Raw genomic sequence first — 18,130 nt, 5'->3', positions numbered from 1 at the left:
TACTTACTATGCGTGAGCAGCCCATAATATGGTCATTTCTTACCTTCGTTGGTCTCAGTGTAGAGATGATTATGTAAACAGTACATAATCATACCCAGCCTCTTGGACTGACTAGTCAGGCCCTGTAATCCCCAAGGACACAGTCTGGTCACTGACAACCACATACTGATAATGTCACAAGCGGTGCCTAGATGCTAAAGTTACTCCATGCAGCCCAGACCCTGGGCATCCTCAGTTGCGCGCCCACGCACCTAGTCGCTCCAGACCTCCAACCCTCCGGGATGCGGTACCCACAGTCGGGCGGTGTCCCTGCTTTCTTGGTCCCCAGCGGATGATGGCCGAGAGGCGGCTCGGGTTTCCCAGCCGGTGGGGTTAGGCCGCCGCACGCCGGAAGTGGCGGCTGGGGCGGGAGCGCCGAGGTGTCGGCGGGCGGGGCAGCAGCCAGGAGCTGGGGGTCGGTGCGTTGGTCATGTTTCCCTTCGGGCCCGGTAGCCCCGGAGGGGACAGGGCGGCCGGAGCCGGGGCTGAGGAGCCGGCACCCCACGCGAGACAGGCTGCAGCTGCCGGGCCGCTCCCTTCTCCGCCCCCGTCGCTACAGCCGGGGGCTGACGCAGCCCCTCCTCCGTCGCCCTGCGGGAGCCCTCGCCACCCCTGCGCCCCTTCGCAGCCCCAGACTGGGCGCGCGGGGGAGCTCCGGCCGCCCGGAGCTCTAAAGTCCTCAGCCGCTTCCGCCCAGGGAGAGCAGTCACCGCCCTCCCCGCCGCGCCGGCAACCCGGGCCTGACTGCAGGGCCGGGAGCCGGGGCCGGCACTGCCTCAGCGCCCGCCTGGGCGGCCCTGGCGCTCAGCTGTTCGGGTGGCTGAGAGAGCGCAGCCTGGGCCGCGGGCTGTTCGTGGATCCGGCACGAGACAATTTCCGCACCATGACTAACCTCTATGGTTCCATCCATCCCGCGGACTCGGTGTACCTCAGCACCCGCACCCATGGGGCCGTCTTCAACCTCGAGTACTCGCCCGACGGGTAAGCGCGGCCCCTCGGAGGGCGGGGACCCGTCTCCGCGTGGCGCGGCTGCCGGTGGGCGGCTGCCCGGGGCCCGCTCACTCGGCCCGGGCCGGGGTTTGAGAGTCCGTTTGGGGCGGCCGGCCTTCGTGCCCCTGACTCTTTATGAAGCACTCTGTCGCTATTGCAGGCTCCGTCTGGGCCTTGGAGGTAGGCGAGCCCGGGACTGGTTTGCTCCCCTTCAGGACCGGCGCTCTGTGAAGGAGAAGTGCCAAAAGCCCCCCGACAGGTCTGTCAGAGCCAGTCCAGAGCTAGGGTTTGCTGGCACACCGTAGATGCTCAATAAGTACACTTTGAATAAATGCCCGTTCTTTCCCTGTCACACTAGGCTTGTGTTTTTCCCACCTAAGCTTGGTCAAGGGTACGGAGCCTGCAGACTCCCTGTTCCCTGTGCTGACTTGCCCTGAGGGGACAAGTGCGCGGTCCGTCGTTCCTTTGCTCCAGTAAGATACTAAGACACTGCAGAGAGGTATGTTGTGATGTGGGACATCTGTGAAGTTCCACGCTAGACTACATTCTTCTGTTAAGGGTATCCAGCCTTTCTCCTGGCTGACCAAAATTTCATGTTTGGCCTCGGTTTACTTTGGGCTGTGGAGAATTTTCAAAGTGATATATGTATGTATATATATTTTTTTACTGAACGAGGTAGTTTATTACTCAAAGGGTGAGAATAATCAGGATATGACGTTAAATTTATGAGCGCAGTCAAATTTCAAATTGTGTACATGTGCACATACATGAGCAAAAGAAGCTTTTTTCTCTCTGAGAAGGTGAGTAAAGCTAGATTGTGTTTTTCTCTTTGCAGTAACTGAGGAACAAGGGCAGAGCGTGGTTAAGGTGACAAAAGAAAAGGGATACAATTCAACTAACAAGTAGAGGATTAGCCTTCAAGGAAGACATACAGGGTTCTCAGAAATTTGGCCAAGATCAAGTATAGAATATTATTCTAATTAGAATAGAAATTTCAGGTAAGGAAAGGACGGATTAACTAAATCTAAGTTGTAACTGTGAAGCTCACCAAGTTCGCATGGTTAGCACATAGGAAAAAGAGGATTTGACCTCAGGCAGTCTAACTCCAGAGTTCTTAATCACTGTACTAATAGCAAATTACATGGATAATTACCTTAAGAATTAGCATTTTCCTACCTGAAGATTAATTTAAAGTCTATTATAACAGATATAGTCTAACATTAAACATGGCATGTTCATCTATTTTGAATACTTGTACCGTTAATCTTAAAATACCACTTTTTCAATAGGGAGTTGCTTTTCAATTTTCTGTAGCAATGAAAACCATAATTTACAATTCTTATATAAATTGGTGCTTATTATTCTGGAGCACTGAGGGAAGAAAAAATCTGTTTCCCTCATTGGCTCAGAAGCAGCTACCAAAATAAAAAGCTATAACTTCCAAGATTGTTCGCTTTCCTGCTGACATTAGTGAGGCTGGGGCACCAAGCATGAAGTACACCAGAGCCATTTCAGCTTCTGCTTTCAGGAGAACATAGAATGGTAAATAGAAAAGGACCATATCATTAGGGAAAACACTTTATTTCCAAGTTTCTAAAATAGTATTAAAACAATAAGGGAAAAATGCAAATTATATAAAGTAGTATGACGGCACATCAATCACAGCTTCCTAACAAGCCCTTTCAACATTCAGTGCTAATTGCTGAAACACTGAAATAAAGTGATGTTTCAATTATTTGGTCTTAAACAATGACAGGTTTAAGATTCACCTGATTAAAAACCATCCACACCAATATAATAGCATATCATAAGATAATTGGCTGACAGTTTTTGCAAATGGCAGTTGTTAACATATTTCTTCCACACATATAAATGTTGTGCTGAGGAGGGGAGTAAGATGTTTTCTGCCTTTCTTTTATGATGGGTTGTAGAAGGATCCATCTCTTCCTCTCCTATATTATCAATTTGTGAAGTTGGACTACAATTCATTCTCTCCTCTTCTTGCCTCTGGAGTCTGTCTGCCACAGCTTGGATAGCTTCTGTCCATTCTTCCCTTTCCTCTGGAGTGTCTACATGAAATGTTCTCTCTATTAACAGTGGTCCACTGGAGACATCTGATAATAAATGTGTTTGGCTTTGGTTGTTCTGTTTTCATTAACTGGCATTTTGCTACTGAAAAGTTGTTGAGGGGATAAGGTAAATCCATATCTTGGGATTTCTCTTTATATCCTATGAATGAGCCATCTGTCTTCAAAAGGAAATATCTTGGCCTCCAGTTTTTTATATATTCTCCCCTCTTCTGAACCCAACCTTCTTTCACAGTGGTAACATTGCTCATGATGGTGCCCCTCTGAGCCCCCAACTTGGAGAAAAGGTACTTTGTGATACCACCTTTGAGGTTTGGATTCTCTGCTGCTGCTGCCCTTCCCACTCTGTAGTGATGACTCAGCCTCCAGAGTCAGCGGCTGCCTGCAGCTGCTCTGTGTGTGTGTGGGGAGGGGGGGCTGCGGGGGGGGGGGGGGGTGGGCAGGCATCTGGCTGCAGGGGAGGGAGGGAGGGAGGGAGCTGGCCGGGCCATGGAGCTGGAGCGGGAGCTCAAAGTGATATATATATATTTTAAACTTTGTTTTGTGAGTACAGGAACAAGTTCAACAGCAATCAAAGGAAAAAATTTACACATGGTTCCACCATGAGCGGACATAGATAATACAACTCTTACCCCATCAAGGCCTCTGGATTCTTAGTCATTTGCTTAGCTGTTCATTCATTCATTCATTCATTCATTCCCTCCCTCGTTCAGCAAATATTGGGTTGGCCAAAAAGTGCCTTCTGTTTTCACCAAGATCTTTATTGAACAACATAGTCATCCTTTTGTTCTACTATCTTCTGCCATTTTTCAGGCAACTTCATAATTCCATCTTCCCAAAACTTTTTATCTTTTTGAGCAAAGAACTGTTCCAGGTGCCTTTTACAGTCTTCCAGGGAATTGAAATTTTTTCCATTAAGAGAATTTTGTAAAGACCTAAATAAATGGAAATCTGAAGGTGCAATATCTGGTGAAAACGGCGGATGAATCAGAACTTCCCAGCCAAGCTGTTAACAGTTTTTGCCTGGCCATCAAAGAAACATGCAATCTCACGTTATCCTGATGGAAGATTATGCATTTTCTGTTGACTAATTCCGGACACTTTTCATTGAGTGATGCTTACAGTTGGTCTAACTGGGAGCAGTACTTGTTGGAATTAATCATTTGGTTTTTTTGGAAGGAGCTCATAATAGAGGACTCCCTTCCAATCCCACCATATACACGACATCACCTTCTTCGGATGAAGACCAGCCTTTGGTGTGGTTGGTGGTGGTTCATTTCACTTGCCCCACGATCTCTTCCGTTCCACATTATTGTACAGTATCCACTTTTCATTGCCCGTCACAGTTTGTTTTAAAAATGGAACGTTTTCCTGGGCTTCCCTGATGGCTTAGTGGTTGAGAGTCCGCCTGCCGATGCAGGGGACACGGGTTCGTGCCCCGGTCTGGGAAGATCCCACATGCCGCAGAGCAGCTGGGCCCGCGAGCCATGGCCCCTGAGCCTGCGCGTCCAGAGCCTGTGCTCTGCAACAGGAGAGGCCCCAACAGTGAAAGACCCTGCGTACCACAAAAAAAAAAAAAAAAAAAAAAAAAAAGGAACGTTTTCATTACATTTAAGTAGAGAATCGCATGTAGAAATACAGGGAAGAAGGTTTTTTTGCTTAACTTATGTGGAACCCAAACATCAAAGTGATTCACATAACCAAGCCGGTGTAAATGATTTTCAGTGCTTGATTTGGATATTTTGAGTATGTTGGCTATCTCCCGCATGGTATAACGTTGACTGTTCTCAATTAATGTCTCAATTTGATGGCCATCAACTTCAGCTGATCTACCCAACCATGGAACATTGTCCAACAAGAAATCTCCAGCATGAAACTTCGCAAACCACTTTTGACACGTTTGATCAGTCACAGCGCCTTCTCCATACACTGCACAAATCTTTTTTTGCATTTCAGTTGTGTTTTTACCTTTCTTGAAATAATAAAGCATAATATGACGAAAATGTTGCTTTTTTCTTCCATCTTCAATAATAAAATGGCTACACAAAAATTCATCAATTTTGATAAGATTTTTAAAAATGCACACTGATAGGACAGCTGTCACATACAATCTAACAAAATTGTTTTGAATGAAGTTAAAGACACCTAAGGGCTACTAGAGCCATTTTACAGAAAAAGCTGAACAACCTTTTGGCCAACCCAATATTTGTTGAGCACTTGCGGTGCTCCAGAGGCAGAGGTGGCAGTGGTGAGCAAACCAGCTAATGGCACCGCTTTCATTGGTCTTGGGACGTATTGGTTCAACTAGACATTAATAACCATACTAAATAATTTCTTAATGTATATTTACAAATTGTGATACAGGCTTGAAAGAATCTGTTGTGGACTAGAGTTTTCAAGGTTTCCCTGAGAAAGTGACACTTGACCTAGATTGGAAAAATGAGTAGAAGAGAAATTAGTCAAGATAGTGTTTGGAAGGGGATAGAAATACTTTAGGTGGAGGAACTGGTATGTCAAAGGACCTGTGGTTGGAGGAGCAGCATATCATGCTAGAGAAGCTGAAAGAAGATAGGTTAACAAAGTGAAAAATTGGGCTGAAGAAAGACATAAAATGTGCTGACAAAGGAACAAAGCAACAGAATCTGGAATCACTGAGCGAGTACACCCTGTTTCCTTTCACTGTTGCAAATGCTTTTTCTTAATCAGACTCAGTTCTGGGATCTCTGGGGTTTCTCCCTATAGCAGTTGACTAGTAACAGTGACTGTGCACCTGAATACAGAGAAAATTGGTGAGGGGAGAAACTGTTTTGCTGAAGTTTATCCATGGAACCTCCTCTCCTCACTTCCTTCCTCAAGCCCTATTCCTAAAGCTTCTCCCAAAATACCAGGAGTCTGTTCCTCATAACCCTTCAGTTCCTTTCTTCAACATATCACAGTTCCTCTCCTCCCAACCTCCGGCCTTCAGAAGTAACTATTTCTACTCTTCGGAGGTGGGATTTTAGGTAGAGGGTGAGAGGGATAGAATGAGTTATGAAGAAGGAATTCTCATTGCCAGTGCTATTAGAATGAGGAGTATATTACTGATAGTTCTTGTTTGAATCTGGGCTACATTTTCCTATAGTAACATTTTTGTAAAGGTGGTTAGGTACTCTAGTACTTAAAATAATTTGATAATGTGTAATTATGCAATTAACATGTACTTTAGAAAACATAGGCAGTAAATGAGCTAAAAGAAGCTAAATATCATTTATGATCCCAGAGATTGAATGGCTATCTAAGGAATTTTTTTCTTGTATATATTTATTTATTAAAAAAAAATTTTTTTTTTTTTTTGGTCATGCTATGCAGCTTGTGGTATCTTAGTTCCCTGACCAGGGATTGAACCCAGGCCATGGCAGTGAAAGTGCCAAGTCCTAGCCACTGGACCGTCAGGGAACTCCCTGTGTATGTTTATTTTAACATAAAGATAGAATCAACTATTTTTTAGCCTGCTTTTTTTCATATAATATATTACAAATTATTTATGTTAATGAATATATTTCTACAACATTATTTAAAATTTTTCATTAGTTTAAATAAACTCTCTCTAAACAAATATTTTAGATTTATGTATTCCCTTATGGTAAGTCCCTAGAATGAGTCAAAGGTTATGAAGATTCTGGATACCTATTATTAAACTGCCCTCTGTGAAGGCTGTACCAATTCTTATTCCTGTCAGTCCCATATGAAAGTACTTGTCTTCCCATACCCTTGCCAATATTGCACATTGCCATACTTTTTCATTTATGTCAAGGTGGTAAGTGAAAATGGTTCAGTGTTTTAATTTTTTAGTCTTTTGACTACATCTACTAATATACCTCAAATTTTTATAGGACTTAAAATGGTTTTATATAAAATGACAAACTGTGTTAAATGAAATGATTTCTCATATCCTTCAGTCATATATGAGTTAAATCAGCTTACTGGATACCGTAACCACTGTCACAAGGACTTCTCAGTACAAAAAGAAGAGGTGATACAGAAGGTAAGAATTAAAATTGTGAATTTGATAGAGACCAGACTAGAATTTGGCACTTAAAAAAAAAAAAGGATACATGGACTAGAAGGTAATTTCTAAAGAATTCCAAAAATGTTTTAAGCAATAGCAACACTGTCAATATAAATCTGTCAACTCCTAAAATGACATTTTGAAAAAGGAAATATGATATTAATAGATTAGATAATATGGGACTTTCTTAGGCTATACTCTATGAGAACACATTAGGCACTGCTGTAGAGAAAATTAGTGTATTGGAAAATAGAAGTGAAGAAGTTATCCAAAATGCAGACAAGAGAGACAGAGACTGAAAATATGAAGGAGGCTTAGTGACATGAAGTGTAGAGAGAAAATGCATATCATGTACTTGGTCAGTTCCTAAAGAAAATGAGATAGATAATAGGGTAAAACAAACTTGAAGCAATAATAGCTGAGAGATTTCCAGAATTGAAGAAAGGTACCAAACCATGATTTAAGAAGCCCAGCACACCCCAAGCAGGAATTCTCCCTAGCCATGTAGTGAAACTGCAGGACAACAAATATAAAATCATAAAAGCTAGAGAAAAAAACCTTCAAAGGAGTAACTATGTGAGTGAAAGCCAATTAGTCATCAATAATCATGTAAATTAGAGGACAGTCGTGATTATTTTTTACTATGCTGTAAAAAACTGCCAATCTAGATGTCTGTACCTAGCAAAGATAGGTTCTTTGTTCTTGTCAAGAACAAAGATGAAATAAATACATATGCACCCAATCAGAACTGTAAGGTCAGAGGTATTAGAAGGAATGAAGAACAAAGGAAGTGGAAAATTTGTATGTAAAATTAAATCTGATTTTCTCTTTTGGGATTAACAGAGATGTAGCTAAAATAGTAGACAACAATAGCATAAATTATGAAAGGATGCTCTAAATTCCTTTTTTCTTTTTTTTGAGGGAGAATTGTGATATATTAACTTTAGGCTTTAATGTGTGCGTACCACCAAAAGACAAGTAAATATATTATTTCCAGACTAGTAGAAGAAAAAATTTTGGAATGAGAAGAAAAAATTCCAAAAGAAGTCAAGAAAGGGAAAGGAGAGAAAAGTAGAAAAGGTATAACAAAAAGCACAAAGAATGGCTGAACATAAATCTAAATATTACTAATTATAATATAGAAGTACTAGTACTTCTTGTACACAGGAGAGGATATATCAAACACATTCTAGAAGGATAGAGAAAGACATATCAAACATTCTAAACAAAAGAAAGCTGGTGAGCTATATTAATATACAAAATAGGATTTAAGGCAAAAAAAAAATTACTAGAGTTAGAAGGTTACTTCATAATGATAATAGCTCAATTCACCTGGAAGATAAAACAATTCTGAAATTGAGGGTTTTTTATTTATATACATCAAAAATTGATAATTTCAAGGAGAAAAAAGAAAAATTTATCATCATAGGGGATGATCTTAATACATATTATAGCATACCTCAGTTAAGCAGGCAGACACAAACATAAGGGTACACACGATAGAAACAGCACCGCTTAAAATCTTGCTCTAAAGGGCATGTATAGAATACTGCATTCAGGCCTGATATTCAGCTAGTACACATTGGTTCACCTGTACCAGTTGTTAAAATATTAATATATATCCATGGTGGTTGAGTAGTTAGTTACTGCCCCAAGCTCACTGAGTGCCTTCCTAGTGCTTAAGCACCTTCCATAGGATCTCTCAGTAACCCATTATATAGCAACTAAAGATTTACGAACTGGCACAGCAACCTGCCAAGAAACATCTTACTAGAGACCTTTAGCATCCACTCTAAGCTCTTCTCCCCATGCCAGGTATCCTCCCACACACACAAAAAATCCATAGGCAAATGCTGAGTGACCATTTGGCTCCCCTTAGTGTGGGGCTGCCTGCCTTTCTCACACACTCTCCCAGTCATTCTCACATGGTCATTTGTGGGAACTGCAGCCTCTGGGGAGATCCAGAGACATGAAAAGAGCAGTCTGATGAGAGTAATGGCACTAGTGCAGGCACCATCCAAACATTAATTCTCTTGGCAAAGTGTGCATACCCTTTGCAGGATACAATCCATGGCAGGTGAATGAGGTCTATGAGGATGGTTTATGGATGAATGACTCCTGGGATGTACTTCCCTAATTTTATCATTCTTACTGAATTTCACCTTTATTTAGTGGGATAAGTTTGCCAAAGCCACTGAATACATGCCCACCATGGACATTAATAACACTCTATTAATGAACTTGACTGCCAACATAAGTAGTCTCTTTACCAGAAACATTTAGTTGAGAGAACTGAGAAGCTGAAAGGTCATGAAACAAAAGATTTGTATTCTGGTTTATGCTGTTAACTGCTGTATTACATTATGTCTCATTTGGGCTGAGGGATTAGGTTTGATATCATTAAATATGATATATCAATAAATTATTTTGTGACTTAGTTACTAATGTAATTGAATATAAAAATTAACAGCAAGCATTATAAGGGCCAAAAATTTTTTAATATACTTACTGTTAACTGCAGCAAAAGCTGAAAAGAGAATTCACTTCCCATGAACAATTCTGTTGCTATTAAGAGTGACTTTTTTTTTACTTACCAAGTCTACAGGTTACTTGATGACTACCTATTTATGAGGACTTTTTTAAAATTGAAGTATAGTTGATTTACAATATTGTGTTAGTTTCAGGTGTACAGAAAAGTGATTCAGTTATATTTTTTTCAGATTTTTTTCCATTATAGGTTGTTAAAATATATTAAATATAATTCCCTGTGCTATATAGTAAATTCTTGTTGCTTATCTGTTTTTCGTATCTGTCAATCCCATACTCCTTATTTATCCTTCCCTCCTTCCCTTTCCCCTTTGGTAACCATAAGTGTGTTTTATATGAATGACTACCTATTTAACGTGGAAATTCTTGGAGGGGCTTTATGCAATTTCCTGTGGCAGTTCATGGTTCAGACAAAAGCATCTGTGTCAAAAAAACGATTATGGCTACAATTTCCAAAAATTAATAAATGATTGGGAATTACTAGAATAATTTGATGAACAATTTGAGTTAGAAGTAATACCACTTGGCAAGCATTTTTATAACCTATAGGTTAGTTTAATTTTTTAATGTTTTAAAATTTTTATTCATGTTAATTTATATTACTATTGAATATTTAATTTTTTTTGAATATCACATTTGACTATATGTAACAGCTGCCTCATGGTTTTTTTTTTTGCAAACATACAAGGATGATTTAAAAATTGCTCTCCTGTAAGGCCACATATTTCAAAAGATTATCATTAAGTAGTTTCTCAGTATAATGTGATTGCTAGAAATTAGTAACTAAAAGAAAACTAGAAAAACCTCATGTATTTTCAAGTTAAGAAACATTTATGAATAACTCATAAGTCAAAGTAGAAATGATAATGGAAATTAGAAATATTTAGAACTAAATGATAATGAAAGTACCACGTTGCAAAAGTTGTGGGATATAAGTAAATCCTCAGTAGGAAAATTATAATCTTTAATAAACCAGAAAGGAAGACAAGGAAAATTAGTTAGCTAAGTGTCCATCTCAAGAAATAGTAAAAATAGTGAAGTTGTAGTAAAGTAAATCTGAAGAAAGTAAAAGGAAAGAAATACAGCAATAAAGAGTAAAATTAGTGAAATTCTAAAAATTAAGTAGAAATACTCAACAGAAAAATCTGTCTTGGAAAAGACAAAGAATAATGAAAAACACTCATTAGATTGATCAAGAGAATACCCAAATAAACAATATTCAGAATGAAAGGGGGACATATTTTCTGATACAAGAAGTAGAGATTGTAGCTTTCCAGTAGTGGAGTAGATGGTTTGGACCAACCCTCCAACTGAGAATAATTAGAAAATCTAGAGAAAAACATAAATATCTAATGTAAGATATAAAAAGTTATGTTTGAAGGGATTAGAGAATTGAGGCAATGAGGAAATTGCAGGGCCAAGATCTGCAAATGGAGGGTAGCCAGAGATGTGAACCCACCGTTTTAGCCAACTGAATCTAGCAATATGGTAGAAATGAAAGATTGATTTAACATTAGAAAATAAATTAATGTAAATCACTACATTAACATATTAAAAAGAAAACTATAGGATAATTTCAGTAAGTGTTAGAAAATGTTTTATATACTTTAATGTATATTAATGGAAAAAAACACTCAGCAGATTTTAAGTAGAAGAGAATTTCTTTAATCCAATAACAGGAATCTACCAAAACAAACCCTACAGCAAACATTGTGCTTAATGATGAAATGGTGAATGTATTCTTGAAGATAAGGAACAAGATGAGAGTGCACGCTATATTAACATTCTATTCAATATTGTATGAAAGTCCTAGCCAGTGCAAGGAAAAGAAGTATTAAAAAGAACAAAGCAGGAACTTCCCTGGTGGCACAGTGGTTAAGAATCTGCCTGCCAATGCAGGGGACATGAGTTTGAGCCCTGGTCCGGGAAGATTCCACATGCCGCAGAGCAACTAAGCCCGTGCACCACAAGCACTGAGCCTGTGCTCTAGAGCCCATAAACCACAACTACTGAGCCCGCATGCCACAACTACTGAAGCCTGTGCCTAGAGCCTATGCTTTACAACAAGAGCAGCCACCGCAATGAGGAGCCCACACACCACAACGAAGAGTAGTCCCCACTTACCACAGCTAGAGAAAAGCCCGTGCGCAGCAACAAAGACCCAACGCAGCCAAAAATAAATAAATAAATTTATATTAAAAAAAAAGAACAAAGCAACTGTTTATAGATATGATTATTGACAAAGAAAACCTAAAATAACCTATGATAAATTATTAAATAAAATAGCAAGATTGATGATAAATAATATTTTAAAAATCAGTTACTCTTCTGTGTACCAGCAACAAATGAAACAATTTTAAAAAGAACATTTACAAAAGCATCAAAAAAACCTCAAGTACCCAGGAATAGCTATAACAAAAGATAGGCATGATGCATATGGAGAAAATCTCTGTTGTAAATGGAGATATGACATGTTCAAGGATTGGAAGACTCCATATTGTCAAGATGTCAATTCTATGCAAACTTTTCTTTAGATTTATTACAATCTCAATTAAAACCCACAGGTGGATCTGTGTGTGTGTGGGTGTGTGTGTACATAACTTCCTAAGTCAATTCTAAATGTATAAGGATGTTCAAAGTTCCAAGGATTGTTACAATACTCTTGCTAAGAAAATCTTGAATATGTGGGAAACTATGCATATTACTGATGGGATGATTCAATACTGTATGATATAAATTCTACCAAATTAATTTGTAAAGTTACTGCATCCCAATAAAAATACCAACAAGATTTTTTATTAGTACCTGATAATGCTATATCTAAAATTCATTTGAAAGAGAAAGTATGACATTAGCACCCCAAAAAAATGTTTATTAGGGCAATGAGGGGCTTGCTTTGCCACTTGTCAAACCTTTTAGAAATTAAAATACTGTGGTGGTATTGGATAGACTAGAATATAGAGTCCCCCCAAAAAACTTGTGTATGATAAAGATAGCATTTAGAAAAGTATAGGCTTTGATGTTGGGACAAATGACATCCATTTTAAAAAGTTACAAATCATGCCATGTACAAAAATAGATTGTAATCTATTGTAATAGATTTTTTGGTATTAAAACCAAGAAAATGGGACTTCCCTGGTGGTAGAGTGGTTAGCAATCTGCCTGCCAATGCAGGGGACACGAGTTCAAGCCCTGGTCCAGGAAGATCCCACGTGCCGCGGAGCAGCTAAGCCCGTGCGCCACAACTACTGAACCTCCGCTCTAGAGCCTGCGAGCCACAACTGCTGAGCTCGCAAGCCACAGCTACTGAAGCCCGCGTGCCTAGAGCCTGTGCTCTGCAACAAGAGAAGCCACGGCAGTGATAAGCCTTGCGCACCGCAATGAAGAGTAGCCCCCGCTCACCGCAACTAGAGAAGGCCCGCGCACAGCAACAAAGACCCAACACAGCCGAAAATAAATAAAATAAATTAATTAAAAAGACTATCAGTTTTATAGGTCTCTCTTTTTTTTAATAGGTCTCTTATGTACAATGTTTAAGATTAAGACTCTCCCAGAATCATTGATTCATTACTTTTATGCACAAAAAGTAAATTTCATTTCATGACTTCTGACCAACAAAAAGAAATGATTATTTATACATCCTTTAAAATTACATATATTAATTTGAATACTTTTACTCATCATGGTCAACTAGCACAAAAATCCTACAAAAATCCTTCACATATTAGTAAACTTTTGAAATCCAGATGCCTCACAAAAGGGTTTATGCAGACACCCTTTAAAGGATAATTTCATGATTACTACATATGGAAAAAATTTCAATTTAGTAGAATTTTTCCCTCCCCACTTTATCTAAAAAGTTTGTTCTGAATAGAAAAATTTGGCCATTTAAAATTCCATCTTATGCACTTTCATCTTAAAGTGTACAAATACCATTTGTTATTGGAACTATAAATTGAGAAGACCTGAACTTTCAAAGACTCAGGATTTCATTTGCTAGGTCTGAATCTGAAAGATCAGCACCTACAGAAAACTAAGGTAAAATAAATAAATGACAATAGATTTTCAGAAATCAATATGGGGTTTATAAAAATACAACTTTGTAATAGGAAAGGGCTGAAACAAGAGATAATACTAAAAATCCATAAAGGAAAAGGTTAAGGTTGACTATATCAAACTGGTTTGGTAGGGTATATGCTAGACCTTTTCAGTGCATTTTAATAGATAATGATGAAATACCTAATTTTGTTGTATATGATTTTTTTCCTAAGTTGCCTCATTTATGCATGTTTTTCTGCGACCAGCTTTTCTCATTTAAAAATGTTTTAGAGTTCTTCATACCCACATAAAGTTATCCCTTTCTTTTTAAATGTTGTACTATATTGTAAAGTATTATATACTATGGTTTATGTAATCAACCATTCCTTCTTTTATGTACATTTAGGTTACTTTCAATTTCTCCCTACAATGCAGCATACCTTTAAATGTGCTTCTTTGTATTTAGAAATAATTATTTCTCTAGATTGAATTCCCAGAAAAAAATTGCTGAGTCAAAAGGTATGCATGTTTAAAATTTTGATAGATAGTGGTACTCTCCACACAAGCCGCACCAGTTTACACTTCACCATAATGTATGAGAGTACCATTTCCTACTACTACTTTCAACAGTGAGTAGTGTCAGTCTTTTAAATATCTGCTACTAATGTGGACAAAAAGAAGTTATTCATCTATAACTTGTGTAGTTATAAATAGTTGAATATCAATAACCAGAGAATGCTAAAAAACTAAATAAGATAAATGTGTCATTTGCTTCCAGGTCAGTGCTGACAGTTGCTTGTGAACAGACTGAAGTTCTGCTTTTTGATCCTATATCTTCAAAGCACATAAAAACACTTTCTGAAGCTCATGAAGACTGTGTAAATAATATAAGGTTAGTATTGTAGTGAAAAAGTGAACTTTATTAATGTGACCCAAAATATTCTGTTTTGGAAGTTAATGAAAATTTATAATGCCTTGTCCAGCAGTACTAGGTGATACACATTTGGAATTGTGAAACTTAGCCCTTTAATTACAAAACTTACTGTTAACCATTTTGGATTGGAATCTTTCTGAAATGCATTTTCACTTCCATATGATCTCACCTTTTCTCCTTGTGTATTAGGGTCATCATTATGAATCTCAGCCATGTATTATGATAGTCCTGTAATGCTTTTGGGCACTCCCACTGCTTAGCCTCTGTCACCACCAGCCCCCAAATTCATACTATTAAGGGAAAAAAACATATATGCACAGAAAAACTTCTTTATAGCATTGTTGGAAGCTCCTTAAATTCTCAATAATGTGGGAAGTAGATAACAGTTGAATAGCTTGGTGGACTAATATGCAGTCATTAAAATGATGGTTACAGAGACTACATATCAGCACAGACAAATGCTTGCGATAGTACAGGTTAAAATCATAAAAATTATACAAATATGACATGATGCAGAAGAAAAAGATTAGGAGGAAATATTTTTAAATGCTTGCAGTGGATGTGTTAGAATGAATGGATTATGAGTAATTTTCTATTTTCTAAACTTTATATAATGAGATTATATGACTTTCATAATGATTACTTTTAATGTTCAAAAAATAATAATTTATGAGGAAATTACTTCTAGTCAAGGTGACATATTGAATTTTGATGTAACCTCTAGCTCCAAACATATAGAACAATAGATTAAATAGCACAAAAGATACAGCCAGGCTCTGAAACAACATAAACATCTTTGTGGCCATATGGCCAGACTGGAACACAGACACAAAGCTGTTACAGGGTTGAAACCATAAGCCCACTGGGTTTTCAGTCAGGCACTGACATATAGTAGTTTAGCTCCTGTCAGGAATCAAAAATGCTAAAGTGTTTCATGTGAGGCAGGAATCAGAGCCAGAATTACTATATGAAGCCAGGGGTTTAGTTGGAATGAGGCTGAAAAAAGGAAAAAACTATTAATTACCTGGGGCTGTAGGTTTTAGATGATAAAGATACAGCCTCATGACCAGGAATTGAATGAAGCCATTGTTGAGTTGGTGACTGAAGGTATATATGTGATAGCTCCAATATTATCATGAAACTGGAGGCCTTAATGTCATTATAAGGCCTAGTAGTGGATTTGGTTCCAGAAATCCATTATAAAACCATTAAATAGGAAGAAAGAGAAAAAAATTTTAAATCTTTCTTGCTCAAAATAAGCCTATATAACCAAACTTCCCAAACTCATGAAGATATCTAATGTTAATATCATAACAAAACCAGCAACTAGAACAGGTATTTTCTCTGGATAAAATTAATTTTTTGGAGTAGTCCAACAAAGACTTCATTTTAAAAAATGAATTATTTTATTTTTTTTCGACTAGGTAATACATGCACGTGGTACAAAATTCAAAGGTACAAAAGGGTAAACAGTGAAAAGTAAGTCTATCTCCCACCTCTTTCCCCTAGCCACCCAGTTCCCCTCCCCAGAGGCAACCACTACTACCAGTTTCTTGCTATCCTTTCTGAGATAGTTCATGCATGTACTAGCATATGTACACACATATACATAAACTTTTATATAAGTGGTAGCATTCTGCACATACTATTACATACGTTGGCTTTTTCACTTAATGACATATTTAAGATCATTCCATATTTGTACCCATGGGATGATTTTATTCTTTTTAACGGCTGCGTGGTATTCCATTGACTGGAAGAAACTTTAAAGCATTTTTAGTATGCTCAAAGAAATAAGGGATACTTCCCACTAATAGCTTAAAATTATGAAAAAAATTAGGTTAATGTGGAAAAAAACCAACTAGAACTTTTGCAAATTAAAAATATAGTTGGTATATTAAAAAACTTAATAAACGGGATAAACGTTACCCTTTGCACCACTGATGAGAGAATTAATGGGTTACAAAATATTAGTAAAAAATTCACCCAGATTGAGATGTATAATATCTCAGTTACAGAAGAAAGAAGTTGCAGAGATTGGAGGAGAACTAAATTTTGAAGGCACAAAGGCTGAGAATTTTCAGCATTGAAGGACCTGAATCCTTGAATCAAAAGTAAACTCTAGAATCAAGTGGGTTAAACAAAGATAAAGCTACATCTAGACAGGTTGTGGTGAAATTCTAGAATATCAGATTAAAGAGAAAATCTTAAAAGCCACCAAAGTTAGAGGCCAGATTACCTTCAGAGGTACGATAATTGAACTGACTGGTTCTTATCAACAAGAGTTGATGCTAGGAGAAAAAGGAGTAATATCTTAAATACTAAGACAAAGTAATGTTCAATACCATTTCATATCCAGGTAAATTGTTATTCTAGAATAAAGAATTTTGATTCAGTGAAATTATAAATGTTAATTATTAATAGCAGAAAGGTAATAATTTAGGATTTTTGTGGGGGAGGGTGCATTTAAAACAAAGTTAAAATGAAAACTCTAGATTAGCACTATCCAATACAATTATAATTTTAAATTAAAAATTGTCTAGTAGTCACATTAAAAAAAAGACATGAAATTAATTTTTAGTAATATATTTTATTTACTCCAGTATGCCTAAAATGTTCTCATTTCAACATGCAGTCAGCATAAAAAAATACTGAGATATTTTATTGATACTTTCATTTTTTCATGCTAAATCTTAAAAATCCAGTATATATGTTACACTTAGAGCACATCTCAATGCAGACTGGCCACATATTAAGGACTCATTAGCCACATGTAGCTAATGGCTACCAAACTGCACATTGTAGCTCTGGATGGTAACAACAAATAGGTTGTACGTGTGGGGAAATTTTTTTCAGTGGGAATGTATAACATTTAATGTCCACATCATGTTCAAGAAGAGGATAGAAATATTAACTAATTTCACACTCTTTAAGAACAATCTATAATTAAGTATATATGATTAAAAAACTAAAATAATAAAACTATAGTTTATAGCTTCCAAACCAGCAAAGGTGGGTGGCAGAGAATATTGAAAACTTGATCAGTTCAGTAAAAGAAAGGAAAGCTTAAAAAAGTAAAAAAAAATAAGCAGAAGAAAGGAAGGATAAATAGAAAACAGGAAGTAGAAATAGTTCCAAATATATTAATAGTTCACAGTAAATATAAATGGATTGATCTTCTTTATTAAAAGGCACAGAGATAGCAATTTGAATAAAAAACAAAATCACGTATATACTCTTTATGGAGATACCAAAAATAAAACTACCCACAAATAGGTAAAGAAAACTGATGTAGGTTATCATTATTGGACAGATATAAGACCAAAGCTTTTTATATTTATTTATTTATTGTTTTACATCTTTATGGGAGTATAATTGCTTTACAATGGTGTGTTAGTTTCTGCTTTATAACAAAGTGAATCAGTTATACATATACGTGTGTTCCCA

The 18,130-nt window shown here is 37.5% G+C and overlaps 1 protein-coding gene across 1 annotated transcript in view; it reads left to right on the top strand.

Moving 5' to 3' along the window:
• Positions 1-377: 377 nt before the first annotated feature.
• Positions 378-18,130, top strand: part of DCAF10 (DDB1 and CUL4 associated factor 10) — a 55,458-nt gene continuing 37,705 nt past the window's right edge. Inside the window, exons 1-2 of the mRNA XM_032636368.1 lie at positions 378-1,020; positions 14,528-14,641. Of these exons, the coding sequence (XP_032492259.1) occupies positions 470-1,020; positions 14,528-14,641 (665 nt within the window). The 5' untranslated portion in view covers positions 378-469. The remainder of the gene's footprint in view (positions 1,021-14,527; positions 14,642-18,130) is intronic.

Source organism: Phocoena sinus, chromosome 6 (genome assembly GCF_008692025.1).
Source record: "Phocoena sinus isolate mPhoSin1 chromosome 6, mPhoSin1.pri, whole genome shotgun sequence".
NCBI classification, from domain to species: domain Eukaryota; kingdom Metazoa; phylum Chordata; class Mammalia; order Artiodactyla; family Phocoenidae; genus Phocoena; species Phocoena sinus.
Note: the sequence above shows the minus strand (reverse complement) of the source record. Positions and strands in the feature narration are given on the sequence as shown.